We start from the raw sequence: 20,566 nt of genomic DNA, 5'->3' as shown, positions 1-20,566 counted from the left end.
GTGCAGTTTTATTTGATATTTTAAACGCACCGATTAATCTAGATAAGTGAAAAGAATTCTGTAAAAGAATTTGAATAGGTTTTCAAGCCGATTTGAGCTTCTTTTCCACATATTTGATTTAATATCCCTCAATTATAAAAACAATTATATTAAAAAGTAGGAACTAAAAAGTTGTTGCACTTAAATTGGTTAACTCGCTTTGACGTAATTTTTTAGTTTTCTCAGTGGAATGCTTTGCCCGTCAAACGGTATATTATCAACATATTTCTGTATAGTGTAGTATAGAACTATAGAAGTCTGTAGTATAGACCAGACGCTAATCAATACTGTACTTGATAAATGGGGGAGAGGTAAACCGTGTTTTATTTTGTTTATTGTTTCTGCGCTACGATCGATAAAACACTGCTGCACGTTTCGGCCGCTGACACCGCCGCGCTGTTATCGATGAAGTCGTCCAATCCCGAACCAGCACACCGAGACAGCGACGCCGTTTAGAACGAAATCAATACGCCGCCCGTCGTTGTTTTTTGGTCCGTATTTCAACAAAGACTCGCTGTGTCGCCTCTTCGATTGGGTACTTCATCTTTGTTGTTCAGTCGCTTTCACGATTTGCCTCGTCTGCCCTACTTCATAGACGAATTCACAAGCAACTACGATTGACTACAACATATCACATCTCTCGCAGTAATTGTTTTTGAAGGTATGCAGTTATTATTAGTGTTATTATTTCTATCATTATACGTGCATGGAGCGTAGAATAATGATAGAAATATTCGATTAAGATTATGATCGTGCTGTCACACGATTACGCAGTGCGGTAGCGTCTTGTTTTCTACCTAGTCTCGGCCGACCCATCTGGGTGCGTCACCGTCAAAATGGCGGTCGCTCCGCCGCAGTTTGCCGATCGCGCAGGCTATCACCTCCTATGATACTCCCGTTACCTGAGATAATAAAACAATGGACTTCAGCTTAACCGTATAAAGAATAATGTGACTTAGGTAGGTTTATAAATTGATAATTCACCTCAGTTTGCTGCTGTTCCTGTCATAGAATTTTATTAAACCCGACCACTTGCATTTAGTATCGGTATGTCATCCATTCATTTATAATGTATACAAGTTAGTATTACTTGCGCATGCTTTTGTCGATTACGCTGTGTACTCACTAGTATTTACCTATACTACTACTACGACAACATTCCTAATTCCTATCAAAGCTCCTGCATTACAACGTCAATTAAATACTACTGCTTAGGAAATCCAAAAATGCAGCCATGTGAAACTTGTCTTGGTGAGATCAATTATGTCGGCGCTCGTATGTTATGTTTTTTGTGTATATTTTGTACATGTAGCCATTTTTCTTTGATAACAGATAATAGACAATTTGATAACGCAGTAGGTTACGCACTTACTAATCATAGATCATAGAGAAATTAATAGGACATTATCGGTTGAACTCAAATTTCTTCCTTGAAAATCTTGATTATCTGATTATCTTCATATATATTATATTCATACTAAACAAAAATGTAAGCAAACGGTCTTAATGTCTTATATGGTTGGACCGCAAAACTAGTACGAGACAATTGCGGCAGCTACTATTATACGTTCGTATCGTAAAATGTTTAAATGTTGGTGAAATCAGAATTTGGCGTTTCAAAGTTATAGCCAGTGTTGTAAAAAATACTTTTTAAAAGTATTGAAGTACTCAATACTCTTAAAATAAAGTATTTAAAATACCACCCAAATACGAAAGTAAGAAAAAATACAATTACAAAGTTTTTGAAATGATCTTCAAATACAAAAGAAAAATTCTTTTTACTTTTTAGTTCTGAAATAATTTTTTTAAATCAAAAATTTGTTTATTGCATTTTAAAACATGACTCGTTTAATAATCTAAATTCTGATCAGTCATGTTATTATTTGCACCACAACAGTGAACTTATTATTCAAAGCTATTTGTATTTAGATATTTCATCATACAGTCATCGATCGTCTTCGACGATAAATGATAATGATAATTATTGATAACAATTTTCTTGGTAAATAGGTAGTAGGTACTAATAATTAGTAATAATATTTTTGTATAGTTAAATAATTATAAAGTATAAACTATAAAGTATAATAGCCGTTAAGTAGAAGCTTTTTTACATAATATATATTTTGTTATTGACCTAAGCTAATAGTGATATCGAATACAGATCTGAAAAGTATCTTTTCGATCTGAAATAAACATTTAATCGACAAAAACTGATACCAAATTGTCCGTAAGGCATAAATGATAGATATATAATATTATATTGTTGTAATATTAAAGCAAAATCATGACGGCATGGTATTCTAATTTATCAAGAATAATTTTAAGTAGAAACAAATTAAGAAAAAAAAAGTATTTAAAATACCATTCAAATGTTTTAAAATAAAAAGTATTCAATAAGGAAAAATTATTTAAATACTTAACATCACTGGTTATAGCTAATCAAAGTTTTCAGTTTATATTAGGTAGGTATTATACCTCATAAATACTCGATATGCTACATTTTTCATCAGGTGAACTGTTGAGAAAAAAGTAATATCTGTGTTATCCTTGCCACTCGCTCAATGCGCTGTACTTGGACAAAAAATCGAAAATATCGCTCGATTTGTTAAGTAAAACAACCTTGGGTAGGCCTCGGAATTGTACAATGTTATGAAAAAGTAATTATCTTCAAGTAGATGACAGGCTAATGAATGATTATATAAAAAAATTAAAATCAAGTGGCGTTGCACGCAAGCACATAAACGTAAAATCAAAAACTTTGAAAAGCTATAACTTCTAAAATAGTTTCCGATAAAAAAAATGTACACTATCGTTTTGAGTATAATAAACAAGTCGTTTGAAAAAAATTTGTGAGGCAGTTGGTAAAGTGCATTTTAGCCCGATATACAAATATTGTATTGTGGAAAATAAACTTATACACTTTTTATTGTATACTTCAGTAGATCAACATCATTAACTAACACAATATAATGAATTTAAGGCGTCCTATCCATTTCTTTATCATCTATGCCCGTAATACAATAGTCTATTAGTTAGTCTATCAATTAGTTTATTTGTCATTGTTACAACACTTATGATATCAATCTATATTCTACATACATTTTATTCCATTTTACAAAATACAAATATAACTATTCTATTCATACTTAATAATATTATAATCAATTTAATAATCCTTATGATATGAACAAAACATATTTTATTAATATTATGTTATATTAAATAGATACATTTATCATGCAATTTTCAACATTATTCATATTAGTTATACTAGGCACAACAAAAAGACCTGACGTATGAAATAACTACTGTTCTAATCAATATTTAAACATTTTTTTTTTGTATTTATAGATGCTTGCGCTACAAGTACTATATACATTTATTATTTTAGATTCTGAGCGGACTCTGAACGCTTTGTTTATCATCATAGAAACGAATGAAAAATAATAATATTATAATATTAATTCAACTTACAGGATATAATAAATAATAACAGTATAAAATATGCAGACTGACAATCGTCTCCGCTCAGAATCGTTTTTTGATATTTTATCATTGAATTCAAGTTTAATACACTCCATTATACATTACATTACATTATACATATACATTAACCCACTTTTAACCTACTGTACATCAGAGCAACAGCAACTTTTTTATATTTTAATTCTAAAAATAAAAAAATGTCAAAATTGCCAATTTGTAAATCTATATTTTATACAGATGTTGATGGTAAAAATGTAGATTTAAGTCAACTATTTTACTTTTTACAACTTTAAAATATAAATTTTTCGGTTTTAGAGTAAATTAATTTGAAGTTTGAACTGTATTAACTTTTTTTGAATATACTCTTTTTAGGGAACTCTCAAACACAAGATATTTTTATCTATAATTATTCAATTTTCATAATTGTTGTCGTGCTTTTTATAGTATCAATTTTTTATTTTTTTAAAAAACATAACTAAATTAATATAAAATGATGTGATTAGAGTCATATTTAAAATGTTATTTTCACAATTTAACATTATTTTATTGGCTAGGTATATTTTTAGATTCTGAGTGAAACGATGAATGTATTGATTTTACAATGATGTGTGTTTTTTTTTTTATTTTTTTTTTTAATTTTTTATTTTTGTGTCTGTGTACACGATAAGTAGTCGAAATAATGCTTCGATTTTCGACTTCAGTATCTTGTTCGATGGGAAAGTGAATATCGTTGGTGCATTGGGGAGGTCAAAATTTCCCAGTAGTTTTCAAAAGCGATGTGAAAAACAAAAGAAAAATTAAGGAAAAACGGGAATTTTTACGCAAATTCGATTTTTAACAAAATCGATTTTGGTTATTGGTGTAACTCTAAAACAAATGACCGTAGATGCATGAAATTTTCACTGGTTGTTTATATTTGCATTTTCTATACACAATACAATTTTGAAAATATTTTGACTCTTTTTGAGCTGTTTACGGCCATTGTCAGTTTTCAATTTTTTTAGTTTTTTTTTCTATAAATATCAATAAAATTTTATCTGTTGAGTAAAAAAGCTTGAAAATTTAATAGAAGGCTCCTAGGTTATTGTTTCAAATGCAGATGAAAAAAATTAAAAATCCTTAGTCACAGTTTTTAATTATAAGCATTTAAAGTTCAAATTTTGACAAAATACGGAAAAATCACGAAAAATAGCAAATTATTTTGATGAGAATTCATAAAAATTTTTCTTTTTAAATCTAAGATTTTAAAATCTAATACAAGATTCCTCATAAGTTTGTCTAACTTTATCAAAAAAAAAATTTCTACAAGAAAGTCAAATTAAATTTTTATGAGCGTTTTAAATTCATATTTTTACAACATTAGATATTCACTCGATTTCTCATGTACCGATTTCCTTATTTTCTTGTAATTCAAAAACGAATAACTGTAGATACATGAAAATTTCACTGAATGTTTATATTAGCATTTCCTATACACCATACAATTTTGAAAATATTTTGACACTTTTTGAGCTGTTTACGGGCATTTTCAGTTTTCAATTTTTTTAGTTTTTTTTTCTATAAATATCAATAAAGTTTTATCTGTTGGGCCAAAAAGTGTAAAAATTTAATACAAGACTCCTGATATATTTTTACAATAGCAGTTGAAAAATATTGAAAATACATAGGCACAGTTTTTTTTTATAAGCATTTAAAGTTCAAATTTTGACAACATTTATCGAATTTATAATTTATTAATTATTTTGTAGTTAAAAATTAATAAATTTTTAACTTTTATGGCTAAGGATTGAAAATTTAAAACAAGGCTCCACGTAAATAGGTTATATATAAATTACTTTATTCACAATAATATCATTAAATATACTTGGTAAAATCATAGGCTGACTGACCGTTTTCGCTCAGAATCGTTTTTCTTATACAATGATATTATATCATTGAATTCAAATTTAACACCATCCATTACAGTGACCCACTTGTAACCTCCCGTACAGCAGAGCGACATCCACTTATCCACCTTTTTAAATATACATTTTACTTTAACTTGTATAATACACATATAACTGATATAAGTCTTGTTTTCATAAATTATCTATTAATAGACTTTTTTTTAAATTGCACTAAAATATTTCACATTAGTAGTTTGAGTTAACTGTAGCAAGTTAATAATCATAATTGTATACATATATAATGTAGGGCCTAACCTATGTGTATATATATAGTATATTGTATTTTTTAAATGTTTACTAATTGTACAACTTTTATTTCACTTATATAATTTAATTAAAAACAACTTGATTCAAAATTGAAAATCCCACATATGACCCCATTTTATATTTATAATATTATATAAACCACTTAATTTCAAATTATTCAATAGTGAAAGACTGGATAGTTAAATATTTTTAGTTTAAATTTTTATATTATGTTGTATTTTAAGATAATTTTCACAATATAATTATAACTATTGTTAAAAAAAATAAGGTAATGTGTAAGCAAACCACTTCCCTATTTCATTATACCATGACTAAAATCACCTCATTTTATATTACTATTATTATGAACCACTATAAAAGGCAATTATCTAACAGGTGATCTACTAATTTAATAGAAATGATCCACCACATGATTTAGATACCTATAATATGTACATAGTATGTATTATGTATAAATATTTCATTATTAATTATTAAGATATATTTTTTTAGGATTATAAAATCAAATTCTTAAAAAAATATACAAAATAAGCAAGTAAGTGGATGTTACTATGCAGTTGAGTAGGTTACAAGTGGGTCAATATATAATGGATTATATTAAACTTTAATTCTATGATATAATATGAAAATTGTATAAAAAAAACTATTCTGAGAGGAGACAGTTTGTAAGTCTGGAAGTCTTTGTCGAAGCAATCCTGGTAGAAATGTTGTATACAGGATAAAAAAAAATAATAATAAATAAACACCATTTTTTAAACCACTAGCTTCCTCGCTCCGCTCAGAATCTAATACACAGTTAATCGCCATTGACCAGTGTAACTATATTACAATTCTATTTCTATTATTATCGAAATTAAGCATACCCTTATAACCAACAATTAAATTGTTAATCAGGTATGTTTAAAATTCTTGGTAGTTTAATATAACATCTTAATTTTATTACCAGTTATATTATATATTAAATACAATTCTTTATTATTAATGCTAATAATCAAAAACTCTTTTTATTAATTTTATAAAATTAATCTTCTTTGGTTAGGAGTCATAACTTTGAACTTTTCGATTACATTATTTATGTCCACTGAGTTAGGAAATTCCTACACAACAAATACAAATAAGAGGGATTCTAAGCTATCTTCAGACATAGTGGACCTTAAATTAGACTAGTTACGGGTATCACTACAAACATTGATAATACTTGATTGAAACTGTTAAATACATTTTGTTGGTTTGAAACAGTCAACCAATATAACCATTTATAGACAGTATGTTAACATGTTCCGGTTGGAATATTTTCAGCTCCTGTTAATAATTTTACTTCTGTTAGTTCAGTTACATTTATTTTGAAATATCTGCTAACTTAGTATAATCATATTTAATCAGTTTTAACTTGATTAGATTACCTGTAATTACAGCACCTATAATGTCTAATGTTTTTGTTAAAAATCTTTTATTAATTTCTCCAACTAAATCATCTAGCAATAAGAAAAATACATTGGTCTTCATTTCATCATAAATTGTTTCTATAAAATACTAATTGGTTTTTTCTATTATTAAACATGATGACCGCGGCAGCTCTGGCTATTGGTCTGACAGTAACATGTTATAACATAATATTAGGGTATTTTAAATACATACATAAATAATTACATTTACTGAAAATGAATAAGGTTTAAATTTCATTGTACAAATTAAATTTTTTTTTAAATATAAATAAGTTTACAATTGGAGTAAGATTTGGCCTGAGAATTTTGTGAAGATGTGTAGAGCAGAGGGTTTCCTCTTAATATTTTTGATGATTTCTACATTCGGTTAGGATGTGCTTAATAAAGTTAGTTAGACACCACAGGTAGAGAAGTTGGGTGGATAGTCTCTAGTCATTAGAAGACAATGGATTATTGAGGTTTATAGTTTTAGAAAAGCATAAATCTAAAAGTTAAAAAAAAAACAGATTAATTGACCCACTTATATTTGAATCCCCCTGTATATATTAATTATATTATATATATCCCTAACTTAGATGGCTTCGTCACTTAGAAAATTTTACGCAGAATAGAAAAAAAATATTTCTTAAATTTGTAATAATTATCCATAAATAAATTATTATCGCTGTAACTTAATATCTTGAGCTATAGCTTTTAAAAAAATTTCTATTTTGTCTTACCTTACCTAACCTGGTAATTTTGAAGATATTTTCCCATGTTATTTCATGTTTGATTTCATTTTTTCAGCGTTCATCACATTTTCATTTAGCAAATTACTATAATTGTCGCAAATTAATTTCGACCATAAATTTGGATCAATTAAATCCTAACTGGTTGTAAAATTTTCAAAATGTTTTTATGACAATGCCTTCTGTTGTATATGGCTCTTGCATGTTTTTTTCTTGTATAAAAAACTTTTATATGCAACTTTAATGTTGCCTTCATTGAATTTTAAAATTTTCATTTTTTGAAAAATTTGATCTGTTTAAAACCTATAACTATTTAAAATCACTTTCTTGACGTACTCTGTCAGACCTACTGCTCTATACTATATACTAAACCAGATGTCACCATATGGTGTTATACACAGTGTAGTAAAAATAATAATGCGGTTTATAAGATAATATTTTATTTTATTGTATCACCCTCTATCATCTATAATCTGTATGTTTATCTATATATTATATGTATTATCTACTGACAATACCGTAGGTAAAAACAAAAATTATTGATTTTTTGTCTAGCCCTGTGCCTATACTATACAATTGAAATATATAGTAAACTTTATCATAATTTTATTTACAATTGTCCACACCAAACTAACCTATATTAGATATAATATGTGAATAGTTGATTTTATTTAAAATGTTCCAGACTGTACAATGTATATTTCAACAGTTTTATAAACTTTTTTTGCCTCGAGACTTGGAGACTTTTTTTTGTGTTTCCCCAGGTATTTAAATATTTGTTATCGACATTCATCAACATCCGTAGATACATAACAAATTGTTCGTTTCATATTTTCGTGCTATTTGTTATATTCACAACTAAGATATAATGGACTTAAATATCATTTCACTCTGATAAACACAAATTGTCAAGTTTTTTTAGCTAAATATGTAAAAACAAGTGTATTACACACTATCTTGTAAACAATTTTGAAAAAGTATTAAGATACTAATAATAGTATTCGGTTAAACAATTTAAAAAATACTATTATAAAAATGTATTTTGTGAATATTCAGTGTTTTTTTTTTAATTATAGGTAGGTATACTATATAATATATATCAATATCAGTATACCTATCATGCAGTGTTGGGTAAATTACTTTTAAAAAGTAATGGAATTACGTTACTCGTTACTTCACATATTTTTATTTAAATTACATTTGCGTTACCTAAAATTATTTTTATCACGTTACGTTACTTTTTCATAAATAAAGTAGTGCGTGGTAGTGCGTTACAAATAACGTTACTTTTTTTTTATCTCTGATAACAGTTATCATTTTTTTTGAACCATATTCAATTCATAATATGATATATTTTACAATATATTTTAGACCTACTACCTATATAGTGATACACTGATACCTAGTATACAACATTCAAAATAATATGTAAATGTACAATCATCATTCATCTCACCTATTAATTATTATTTATTGTATGGTTATAGTAAAGTAGTTACCTACTACCTAGTTAAATTTAATTGTATACATTTAAACTCAATACTAAATACAACAATAAGGCAAGTTATTTTCTAATAAACAAGTGAAACTAAATGATACAGTGTAATAATGCTATAAATCATAATACCCAATTTTATTAATACAAAAATACAATTTCATTTATTTTTAATTTTAAAAGTTTTTCGAAGTTTTGGTCACTTATTTTACCACGTTTTTTTGTACTAATATCACCAGCAACACTAAATAGGCGCTCTATCGAAGCACTTGATGGCAATGCGGTATTATATTTTAAGAATATATTTTTTATGGTTGGCATGGTATTTAAAATTAGCAAGTATCCAATGAATGGTGTTGTCAAATATCGATCAATTTCTGTGTTGGGCTGTTCTACTTCTACATCATCACCATCGAAAAGAAAATCATCTTCGGTTGCAGGTTGCACATTGTCATTGACAATACCTTTTATTAAAGTTAATAGTTTAATAACATTTATCTTAAATATCAAATTTTAATTAATCACCTGTAATTGACTGTAGCTGCTCTACTTCAGCCTTAAAGAATATACTATTAAATTTAAATTTTGGATGGGAGACCGATGATAATATAATTGGTATTTCTTTAGTCATACTTGTGAATCGTTAATTGATACTGTCTAAACAAGCTTTTGCTAAGCTTTTGCATTTACCTGCCAATGATAATTCTGTTAGTTTCCTTTTCAGCCAACTGATAGTTGGTATTAGATAGCCCATAGCCATATATTTATCTCCTTGGAGAATATCCAATGCCCTCGATAAAGGCTCCATAATCTAAATATAAAAAATAAATAATAATTAATATAAAATGTTAAAAAAAAATGTATTTTTATTTAAGACTTCAATATTTATTTTGCAATAATCCATCATGAAAGCTAGATCATTTTTATCAAATCCTGGTATACCAGATTCATCACATACACGTTGAACCTTAGCTTCAGATTTTTGTAACTCATCACTCAAACATTTGACGGCATTGTATGTTGAATTCCATCGAGTTGTATTTGGTACATTTATATACATATTTAATGCGTCATCAATAGTATCTGCAACTACAGATGTCCTGCTTTGCTTGTTTCACAAGCCTTGCATTTTTGCAAACGATGATCTCATTTGCTTTTTATAAATGACATCAGATAATGCTTTTTCACTGTCTCTTGTTGCAACTAAGTTCAAAGTATGACTTGCAAAGTGATGATGTGGTGGAAACGAATATTCAGGATATTGTTCAAGACCATTAGCTAAAATTTCGTCTATTTCTATCATATCTATTTCATCGTCATTGTCATCTTCACCATCTTCATCATCGTTAGAGTTATTAACTCTTGATCCAGTATTTCTTGTTTCTGACGTCTGTGTGTGAACACTTATTTATAAAAAAAAAATTAGAATTAATAACAAGGTAAACATAGATGTTTATTTACATTCTTTAAATAAAAAAAAAATTAATATAAGTTGATTAAGTTGATATTATAATTATTATTTTTAATTTTGTTATTCCATTTTCAATTTATATATATATTATTATATTCAATTTACAAATCCCTTACCTAAAAGCTTTTATAAAGTTGGAACCATTATCTGTGACAACTCTAGATATTTTATTAATTATTCCATATTCACAAAATATAGAATGTAATACTTTTGCCAAAACATCAAAAGTATGTCGACCCTTTAGCCTCCGACAAGCAAGAGCTGCAGACTTTCGTTCACTAGTTATTGGGTCAAACCAATGAACTCCTATGTAGCTCCTAATAAAAAAGACTGTCAGTTAGCAATTATAAACAAACCATTTCAAAAAAATGACTATATATTTGTACATTTAATATATTTTATATTATTCTTATTTTGTACCACCGACCCTGTATATGAGCATAATTCATATTAATAAGTGTTTGGTAAGTATAATAAAATAAATAAATAATAATTGACATTTTATCTCATAAATAAAATCTTACTTTTTGTAGACAGACCAACAATCAGCAGTGGCACAAACATATTTAAGTTCAATAGACATCAGTTGCTCTTTAAGTTCTATTTTTAACTCCTGTGAAATATTAGATATTCTACTCATCAACGTTTTTCTTGTTAGACATTTCCTTTTAGGAAAACCCATGTTCATTAAGTATTTAAATTTTTCTTCTTCGACAATCGAAAATGTGTGATTACCCAGGACTACAAACTCAGTGATCATAGAATCTAACTTTTCTGAAAATAAAATAAACTATAGATGTATCTTTTTTTCTACATATTATATAATATATTAATAATTTATTTCTCATACAAAATTAGCCATCTATTTTGAAAATAGTAACTGCTATCAAATTATGTAAGTTATATAATTTGATAGTAGTTTAATATAATATAATATGTACATTTTTTATTTAATTTAATGCCTTTTAGTAAATATTAATACTTACAATAGTGGATTATAAAACTTTAATAATAAGTATAAATGTATAATATGAATTCAAATTCAAAAAAATAAATACATTTATACAGCTAATATGCTGTTGTACCTACCTATAAAATAAAAAAAAAATTCAGTTTGAGATTTTAATTTACCTTGGCTAACATATTGTGGTCGAGAAAATGATTCAGATAATGTTAGTTGCTTTTTAGTTTTGCAACTGTCATCAGTCTCATCTTGTTTGCGCTTATCAAAAGTTTTTTCATTTTTTAGTTGCTCTTCAAGTTCTTTAAGTTTTGAACCATGCTTTATCTATATAATTTAGAAGAGAAAATATTAATTATATTATTAGAAAATTATAATCTAGGTTAGGTCGGTATGCATTAAAAAACTGTGTACACTTTTTAGTAATCTTTTTGTCAAATGGTCTAACATAGCCAAAAAACAAGTACCTACTTAAAATTCAAAAATATCGGTCCATTTTTTTTTTAGATTAATTAAATAAAAACGTATAAATTAACTTAGCAACTGATTTTTTATGAAGAAACCAAAATATTTAAACAAATTTGAGGAAATTAGTATCAAAAAAATTAAAACCTGTAGGTAACAAAACATTGGCTGTCAGCATAAAAATAATAAAATAATAATATACTTATGTAATAATTATATTTTATTTCATGTAATTGAGTAATTTGCATTGCTTGAATAGGTATCTCAATAACAATTTTTTTAAATGAACTCATGCTATATTAAAATAAGTAGGTAGGTACTACTGTACTAGCCACTAGGTAGTAGTTAGATAAAACAATATTCAGTATTTTACGACCCCTTGGTATACCTCTTTATTCTTTAATAATTATGAATTCTACTTACTGTTATGTGTTTTTTCAAATTTGAACTACTTCTTATGGCAGTGGAATATGTTTTGGATTTGATACATAATTTGCATTTCACGAAAAAGTTTTTACTATCCGTAGATGTAATTTCAAAATATTTATTATATGTTGGCCACGGTAGTTCAGTGGTATTTGCCACACTTGCTGATACTTCAGTCTTAATCATTTCACTCATTGTTTTAATTTAGAGTTTATATAATTAAACTCAAACTAATATTTTATTATAACTATTACACTAGACACTAAAAAATTATTTTATAAACTATGTCGTAAGTAATAAGGTATCTAGTCAACTGTTGAACTGTTACTATTATCTATGAACTTTTGGGTTGTGCGAGGTCCGACGACAATAATTCGGCGTATACTGTGAGATGCGAGTAGTTAATTGTTAAATAACAAAATCAGTCCTTAACGACTAGAACTAATAAGTAATGGTAATACCCAGTGGCGGCTCGAAGGAGGTATATTTGAATCATGTGATTCATAGAAATATTAATGGGTGGGTGGGTGAGTGTCCTGTGGGTAGTTTGAAGAATTTTTAAAAGTTGGTAATTCAATTAGAAATATAATGTTCAGCTCTATATGGACTACATGTGTATCAGCGTAAGTCGTACAGTAACAGCCAACATTAGGTTAAGCCCGGTACCCGCATGTGTAAAGAATGGAATATAAATATTATATTTAATAATTCGAAGAAATTATCGAGGAAAGATAACTATTAACGTTAGTTAATAGTATGTGTAGAGTTTTGGAAAGATTTGTAGCAATTAGTTATAGAACGAAAGAACACTACGAGATTTGTCTGTCATACTGACGAATTTTATACTTTATTAACAAAAATAAAAGTGAAAGACGAGACTACGCTCAACAATGGGTGAAGAACAACTTGAAAGTCTTATTCTTTTAAGTTGTGAAAAGGATATAGATATTAATATTGAAGACGCTATAAATAGATTTGGTTGTTCTTCAGATTTACTAAAATCACACCTTATATTCAAATAAAATTAATAAATAGTAATATCACAATATAAGTTATTTACTTTTATTTTAAAAGAATTCCAATTTAATGTAATTATTTCAATAAAAAAATATTCAAATTTACTAAGTTGGAGCAGGTTAACTTTTTTTCTCATGAGGATAATGATTCATGGTTATATTAATAATGTATCCACATTAATTAGTTTTTTTATATTCACTCAATTTTCACAATTGACTTTAAACCGTTAAAATAAGTAAGAAATAAGAAATTATCTTGAAATTTTCAATAACTACAGGTTAGTGCATACAAAGTACAAACTGGTATCACATGAATTTTTTTTAAAATTAATATCATTAAATTAAATTTTTAGTTTAGATTATTGTTGAAAATATTACATTTAATACTTAATATTTAGAATATAATGTATTATTATATAATATTTTCTAAATGTAATGCATATATTGATATGTAATATAAGTAAAATTATTAATTGGTTCAGGGGTGATACAGGGTTATATAATATTTACTGTGTATACCAATTAAATATCTATCACTGACATAACTTATCCACTAAAAAACTATGAATTCACCTTTTGGAGAGCAGTGAAAAATTTTTTAGGGTGGTTGTTGTAAAAATATTAAATGTGAGTCAAGAAAAAAAAAGTTCAAGCCGCCACTGGTAATAACTATGGTATTCGTAAATGGTATTAATATAATATGTATAATATTTAAACTATATTATGTCTATATAGTATATAGTATTAATTGGAAATGGTGACTGCAATCTGGTAAGGTATTAACATCGAGGTATATCAGTTTTAAATTCGTACCTATAGCCATATAGGTTGATAGCCGATAGGTGGTTTATTCATAAGTCGTAAATCATAATTCGTTTTAATTAAATTTTATTTTTAAGCCGAACTCTTTTCTTTCTGATAATGAAAGTAATAGCATTAATTCCTGGAATGTTTAATAATATTGTTAACTATTATCAGAATCCAAAGTAAATAAAATTGATTTTTAATTTTTCTGGAATATCTTATTAGCTTATTTTTGTACTAGGTACATTCAAAACTATTATTTTAATAAGTAACGTGAAAAATAACGCATTAGTGCGTTACTTCATAGAAATTACTTTAAAAAAGTAATAGCGTTACAATTGCGTTACTGTAAGTAAAATGTAATAAAATTACTGCTGCGTTACTGAAAAAGTAATTGCGCTACAGTAATTTGTAATTTGCGTTACGTTACTACCCAACACTGCTATCATGTTACTTTAATAATTTCACAAATACTATAACATATCTGATGATTTAGCACATGTTAACATATTTAAATATTTAATTGACATATTTTTTTAACTAATATTGAAATAATTAAATAAAACATGGTGATAACTATTAATATGGAATTACTTACAAATTATTATTTTGTGACTGCTCGATCATGTTTGTCATGTTCTCGAGAGTCATGTGGCCGCCTCGAACATTTTCACGGTCGCCAACCACGGACCGAGACCCGAAAGTCGGAGTGCCGTGGATTTTTTTTTTATTATTTAAGAAACGTGAATACATTTGACACAGTAATAGGACAGGTGACCGACGGTGAAATAATAACACCTCAATTTGGGGAAAGATATATATATATGAGTTTATTTGAGTAAATTTGTATTAAGTTGGTGCCGAGAAAGCCGAAGGCATAAAACTCGGTCAGAGTAAAGCTATAAAGATAATAATAACACAAGTACAATAATAATAATATAATAATAATAATAATAATATAATAATAATACCCTAAATAAGTACCGGCCACGGTGAGAATAGTAATAATAATGTACCCAAAACGTTACCAGTAGATTAGTGTGGGTCCCGTGCCGCCCCTCGGCGCATCAGCGAAACGCGTGCTACTCGCTCATGGTACCGGGAGCTCAGACGGGAAAAAAGGTAGTGATGGCTTTTGCTGGTGTCGATCAGTTCTTTGCGACCTTTGGTGGCACGGGACACGACAGGTGAGGGAGGGGGGCACATATGTACAGATAACGTGAGTGGCCGGTACTCTGGGCCGTGGGTACTAGGAGGGGAGCGTGTGTGCGACTGCCGGAACGGTGGTGTAGTACGGCGGAGACTGAGGCGCGGGGGATAGTATTCCTTATCTATCTCGTCGCATTTCGCGCTCTCCGGTACCTGCTAGTACAATTATAAACGATGGTAGTATCGTTTGCGTTGGACGTCACAATTTTTTTTTTTAAATTTTAAACACTGTTATTTACTATAGGTTAGGTTAACCTAATTTTGATTTTAGTAGTTCCTTTAATAGATACTATTTTATACATTTTTGATATGATTTTTAGAATTATCTGATTTTCAATTTGTGAAAATATTTAGACTCACTAAACTGATAGTTAACAAGTAATATTAACACCATACACGATTGAACCCAGTAGGAAATCTTCAATCACGATGGACATTAAAGTTATGTCATAAATTCCACATAACACTATATTCGTTTTTATCATGTATTCTTGTTAGGTTTTGACAACATTACGGTTTTTCAATAGTGGGTCATATCAATTAAACATTTGCAATAATAGATCTTCTTCTGTTAATATATGCATTGCAAAATTTCAAATGCAATAAATTATCTTAATATTGTGAAACAAATACATAAGCTTCCCAGATGGCTTTAAAAAATTTAATATACCACAAAGAGGGTAGGTACTTACTTATCTATCTACATAGTAATATATTATACTACTATTATTTAAAAATTGTTTATCTATTTTATGCTTGATTAGATTTGTAGGGAAAAAAAGGGGGATACTAGGTTTATAGGTACAATTGTTTGTACCCATGTGGAAATAGTTCTTCCTCGCTCAGAAAGGATGTACCCTGAACATATTAATGTTAACTATGAGGGCTATCCACTATCATACTATTCACACCCAATTAGTAAGTGATCATATATGAAAACCTATTAATATTTTATAGCATTGAATTTTAACATTAAGTTGGGCACATTAAGGTGTAAGTTCTATCCTTGTTTTCTATATAAACATTAAAACTATGTTTGTGATTCTAATGCAATTTACGTGGCGCCCGCATGTGTTGTCTCCTGGTCTCCGTTTTACAAGTGCAGAATATAGCAAATTATACGTTTAGCTCCGTTAGTATAAAAATTAGAGTGAATTGACTCTTATAACATTTAAAGGTAAGATTATTATCTATGCAATCCCATGGGCTAAACATTTTCTATGTTACACATTTGGAAGATGGAGATAACACATGCAGATACCATGTCATCTTAATGTCAACTATAAATATCCTTGTAGCACTAACGTTTCTTTTATATGGTGCCAAAGTAGTTTCAACATAAATGTAAAATGGACTTACAACTTACTATTTATTAGGCAAAATAACTATTATATATATAATAAATATATAATTTCTAACCCTTATCACAGATAACATGGTTTGGTTTTATTACATTCAATTATTAATAATATGCAAATTAAAATTGTATAACTGATTTTAAATAATTGAATCATCTTATTATAAGTAATTCTGGGTAACTACTTAAACCTTCAATTTTAACACAACTTAGTAACCTGTTCCTGAAACTCCTGCTGCGTTCTTCAACAATAGTACTCGTTCAATAACCGAGAGAAATAATGGGATATCAAAAATTAAATTTAAGCATTTTACTACTGTAGACATTACAACATGTTATACATGCAACAATTTTTTTTTCATTATTTAAGATTAAGACACTTAAATTTATTTTATACTTAGCTGCAATACTTTCAGCTATCAAAGCCAAGGCATTAGTCTATTTTTCTTTGGCCACTGTCTGTCTTTCCAAAAGCAATATTTTATTGGTTTTTAATAATTAGCTTTCAATTTTGTTATTTCTGAACTAATTGAAGATAAGGAACGCAATGCTTTAACAGTATGATAGAGTAAAGAGTATTTTTTTTCCAAAGATCTTTTAAGAATTACTCCTAATAAAAGTTATATTTTAGATAATTTATATTTAATAAGTAAATTATGAATAGAACACTAAATAATATAGGTTAGGTTCCAGTTGGCATATTGAGATAACTTTGATTAAAATCTGAAGTAGGAGATTTGATATACTGACATTTTTCGTTATTTTTTAAGCATTTTACTGGTGTAACAACAGAATTCACTAAGCAAGAAAAATGGAATAATGTATACATTTGAATCAAAGAAATAGAAAATATGTATGTTTTTAATTATATACTACAATATCTTTTTTAGCTCTGTGGGACCAGTACTCCTTTATCTTCAATATAATAAAATTGTGTATACAATTTAGCCTAGAATTTTTACTTGAATTATTCAATTATATACGTACCTTGTCTCTAGAGAATGTGTAGTAAGACTAAAACTATCATAAGATAATTAACTTAATTTTAATATATTATATATTTAATATAATCTTTTGCAGTTTTATAAAAAATAGTTAGTAAAATAGTAGGTTAAACAATTATTGTAAACTAACTGGTATTTTTATGATCTTTTCTAAAGTTTTGGAGCTAGAGGTGGTGCTCTAGGAATAGTATATTTATACTACTAGTAAGGTATAGTAATTTGTTGTTCCATATGAAAATCCTTTCTTTGATATGTTTTGATTTAATTTTTATTACTTTTATGTGATAAAAAAATAAATAATTGCCTACTTGAAACAATTTAGTAAAATTATCTCTTTATCATTTTTAGATTAGAAGAGTATCCCAAAATGGATCATTCTCCAGAGGAGCCCTATAGATGTCCAGCTCCAAGACATAAGTGCGCAATGAATGGAAATTATGAATTCTATATTTATGATTCAGTACTTTTAGATCCAACCAGCATACAATTTAAAACTCTACCATTTCAGCGTATTATAAATCAAGTTGTTCCACCGATGTGTATTGATTTCATACCAATTATAATGATTGCGGGACCAGATAACGGTAAACACCTATTATAAACAAGGTTAATAGTAAATATTTTAAATATCATTAATACATTTATTTTCTATTTATAGTACGCAATCATGTTGGTGTGGAATTTTATTTGTCATTATCAGATATTCAACACATTTGGCCGCCAAACAGAAAACAGGTTAGCCTATTGCAGATCCGTATTGGAGAAAAACTATCAGGGATGAACGAGTTGTCAGAAGAATTACCACAACCAATATTAATGTATATCAATTCTAAACAAATACCTATGAACGATATAAAAAGCCCTTTAAATGTTAATGCTATTGATTATTTACACTTAAATACTGTTAAAGCTAATAAGATCACAATTTCTTGGCCACCGTGTAAAAGATCATTTTATATGGTAGTAAACTTGGTGGATATAATTAGTGTTGTTGAAATGGTGGAAAACATAAAAATGGACGAAGATCGATTTTTATCAGCATTAGAAACAAAAAAAAAAGTCCAGGAATTTTTGAAAAATTCTGGTAAAGATTTGGAGACTTTCAACTTTTCTCTTTTATGTCCAATAAATAAATCAAAAATGAAACTGCCTGTCAGATCTGTCAAATGTAATCATTTCCAGTGTTTTGACTTGCAAGCTTTCATTTCTTTGAATGAGATAGAACCCACATGGCTGTGCCCTATATGTTCGAAGTCCTGTATCTTGGCTGATTTGAAAATAGACTCATTCCTTTTGTTTATTATCAATAGTATAAACTTACCTAAAACTTGCGAGGAAATAGAACTTGATGCGAATGGTAAATGGAAACCATGTATATTGAACAGTGATAGTCGTGAAGGTATTTTGGGTACATCTTGTGGCTCTTTAGAAAAAAGTATTCTCGAAATTGATTTGGGTAACTCAGATGATGAAGATCTCGGTGATATTGTAAAAACAGTATTACCGATAACAAGTGCAGGGAATTCCAATGGTTCAATAAGATACTAATGATTAAATTAGATAATACGATACGGCTTTTTAAATTTAGTACAAATGATTATATAACATTCAGATATTCAAGTGTTTTTTTTATCTTATAATATTAAATAGATGTTCTAATAAATTAAGAACTATTTTATGATTGTTAATTAATTAATCAAATAATGTTTAAAATATTGTATGAAAAGCAAAGCAACGGACTTAAAGTTGCGTATTTCGTCGTCATTTGATTTTTCTATTTTTTTTCTACTAAAGCTTCAATTCTATCGAATGGTTAAAGACGTCTATATTGGATTATAGTTTTAACTAATGCATTTTTAATTTCTTGGAGTAACTATAATTTTTTTGATCAAAATCACGATTAAAGTTGCAATGGTTGCCTGACGGGCTATGGCATAAGTGATATAACATGGTAGTTGAAATTGCTCGCAGAACCAGCTGCTTAACTGAGTCTCTTTCCATGAAAATAATATAATTGCTAGTGATTTAAAATTTCATATTCACAAACATTTAAGTATTGTGAATTGCGACAGCGATATAATATAGTACATAAATATTCTACTACGGTCTACGAGCACTACAGAGTTGTTAAATCATGAGAATTAATATTATGAAGACACCAATTCCGTAGCTCGTCGGACAATCATCATATCTTTAATCATGAATCTTATTTGTTAAGATAGATCCAGTCTAGTTAGCTCTTATACCAAAAATAAAAATTAGTTGTTATCAGTTATATTAAGTTACATTGTATTTTTATTTAATTTTGTATTTACGTTTTTCAATATTATTAATTTTCAATTGATGTGTTATTATTAATGACATTTTATAATTTAATTCTTGTGTATGGATGATATTGTATAACTGTATAAGAAAAATAGTTTTTAATTTGACTCAATAGTAATTTT

The 20,566-nt window shown here is 27.7% G+C and overlaps 2 protein-coding genes across 3 annotated transcripts; one reads left to right on the top strand and one right to left on the bottom strand.

Annotated features, from left to right (window-relative positions):
- The first annotated feature begins 496 nt into the window (after window positions 1-496).
- LOC132935390 (uncharacterized) lies at window positions 497-20,566 on the top strand. Of its 2 annotated transcripts, none has more exons than XM_061001936.1 (3): window positions 497-700; window positions 18,468-18,703; window positions 18,778-20,566. In XM_061001936.1, exons 2-3 carry the CDS (start codon window positions 18,487-18,489, stop codon window positions 19,665-19,667), a joined length of 1,107 nt encoding a protein of 368 aa, XP_060857919.1. In that variant the 5' UTR covers window positions 497-700; window positions 18,468-18,486; the 3' UTR covers window positions 19,668-20,566. The 2 variants fall into 2 exon arrangements, with proteins under 2 accessions (XP_060857919.1, XP_060857920.1); XM_061001937.1 differs by lacking the exon at window positions 497-700 and having other exon boundaries at window positions 18,489-18,536; window positions 18,628-18,703.
- LOC132934058 (uncharacterized) lies at window positions 10,990-11,637 on the bottom strand. Its single transcript, XM_061000336.1, has 2 exons — window positions 11,402-11,637; window positions 10,990-11,194 (listed from the first exon to the last, which is right to left on the bottom strand). The coding sequence occupies exons 1-2, from the start codon at window positions 11,635-11,637 to the stop codon at window positions 10,990-10,992; spliced, it is 441 nt and encodes a 146-aa protein (XP_060856319.1).

Source organism: Metopolophium dirhodum, chromosome 1, assembly GCF_019925205.1.
Source record: "Metopolophium dirhodum isolate CAU chromosome 1, ASM1992520v1, whole genome shotgun sequence".
Classification (NCBI taxonomy): Eukaryota; Metazoa; Arthropoda; class Insecta; order Hemiptera; family Aphididae; genus Metopolophium; species Metopolophium dirhodum.
This window is presented reverse-complemented; position numbering and strand designations above follow the sequence as displayed.

Coding starts and splice junctions, on each gene's coding strand:
- LOC132935390 (XM_061001936.1), top strand. CDS start 18,487: ATGGATCATTCTCCAGAGGAGCCCTATAGATGTCCAGCTCCAAGACAT. Junction 18,704..18,777: donor GATTGCGGGACCAGATAACG/GTAAACACCTAT, acceptor TTCTATTTATAG/TACGCAATCATGTTGGTGTG.
- LOC132934058 (XM_061000336.1), bottom strand. CDS start 11,637: ATGATCACTGAGTTTGTAGTCCTGGGTAATCACACATTTTCGATTGTC. Junction 11,195..11,401: donor TGTTGGTCTGTCTACAAAAA/GTAAGATTTTAT, acceptor CTTTTTTATTAG/GAGCTACATAGGAGTTCATT.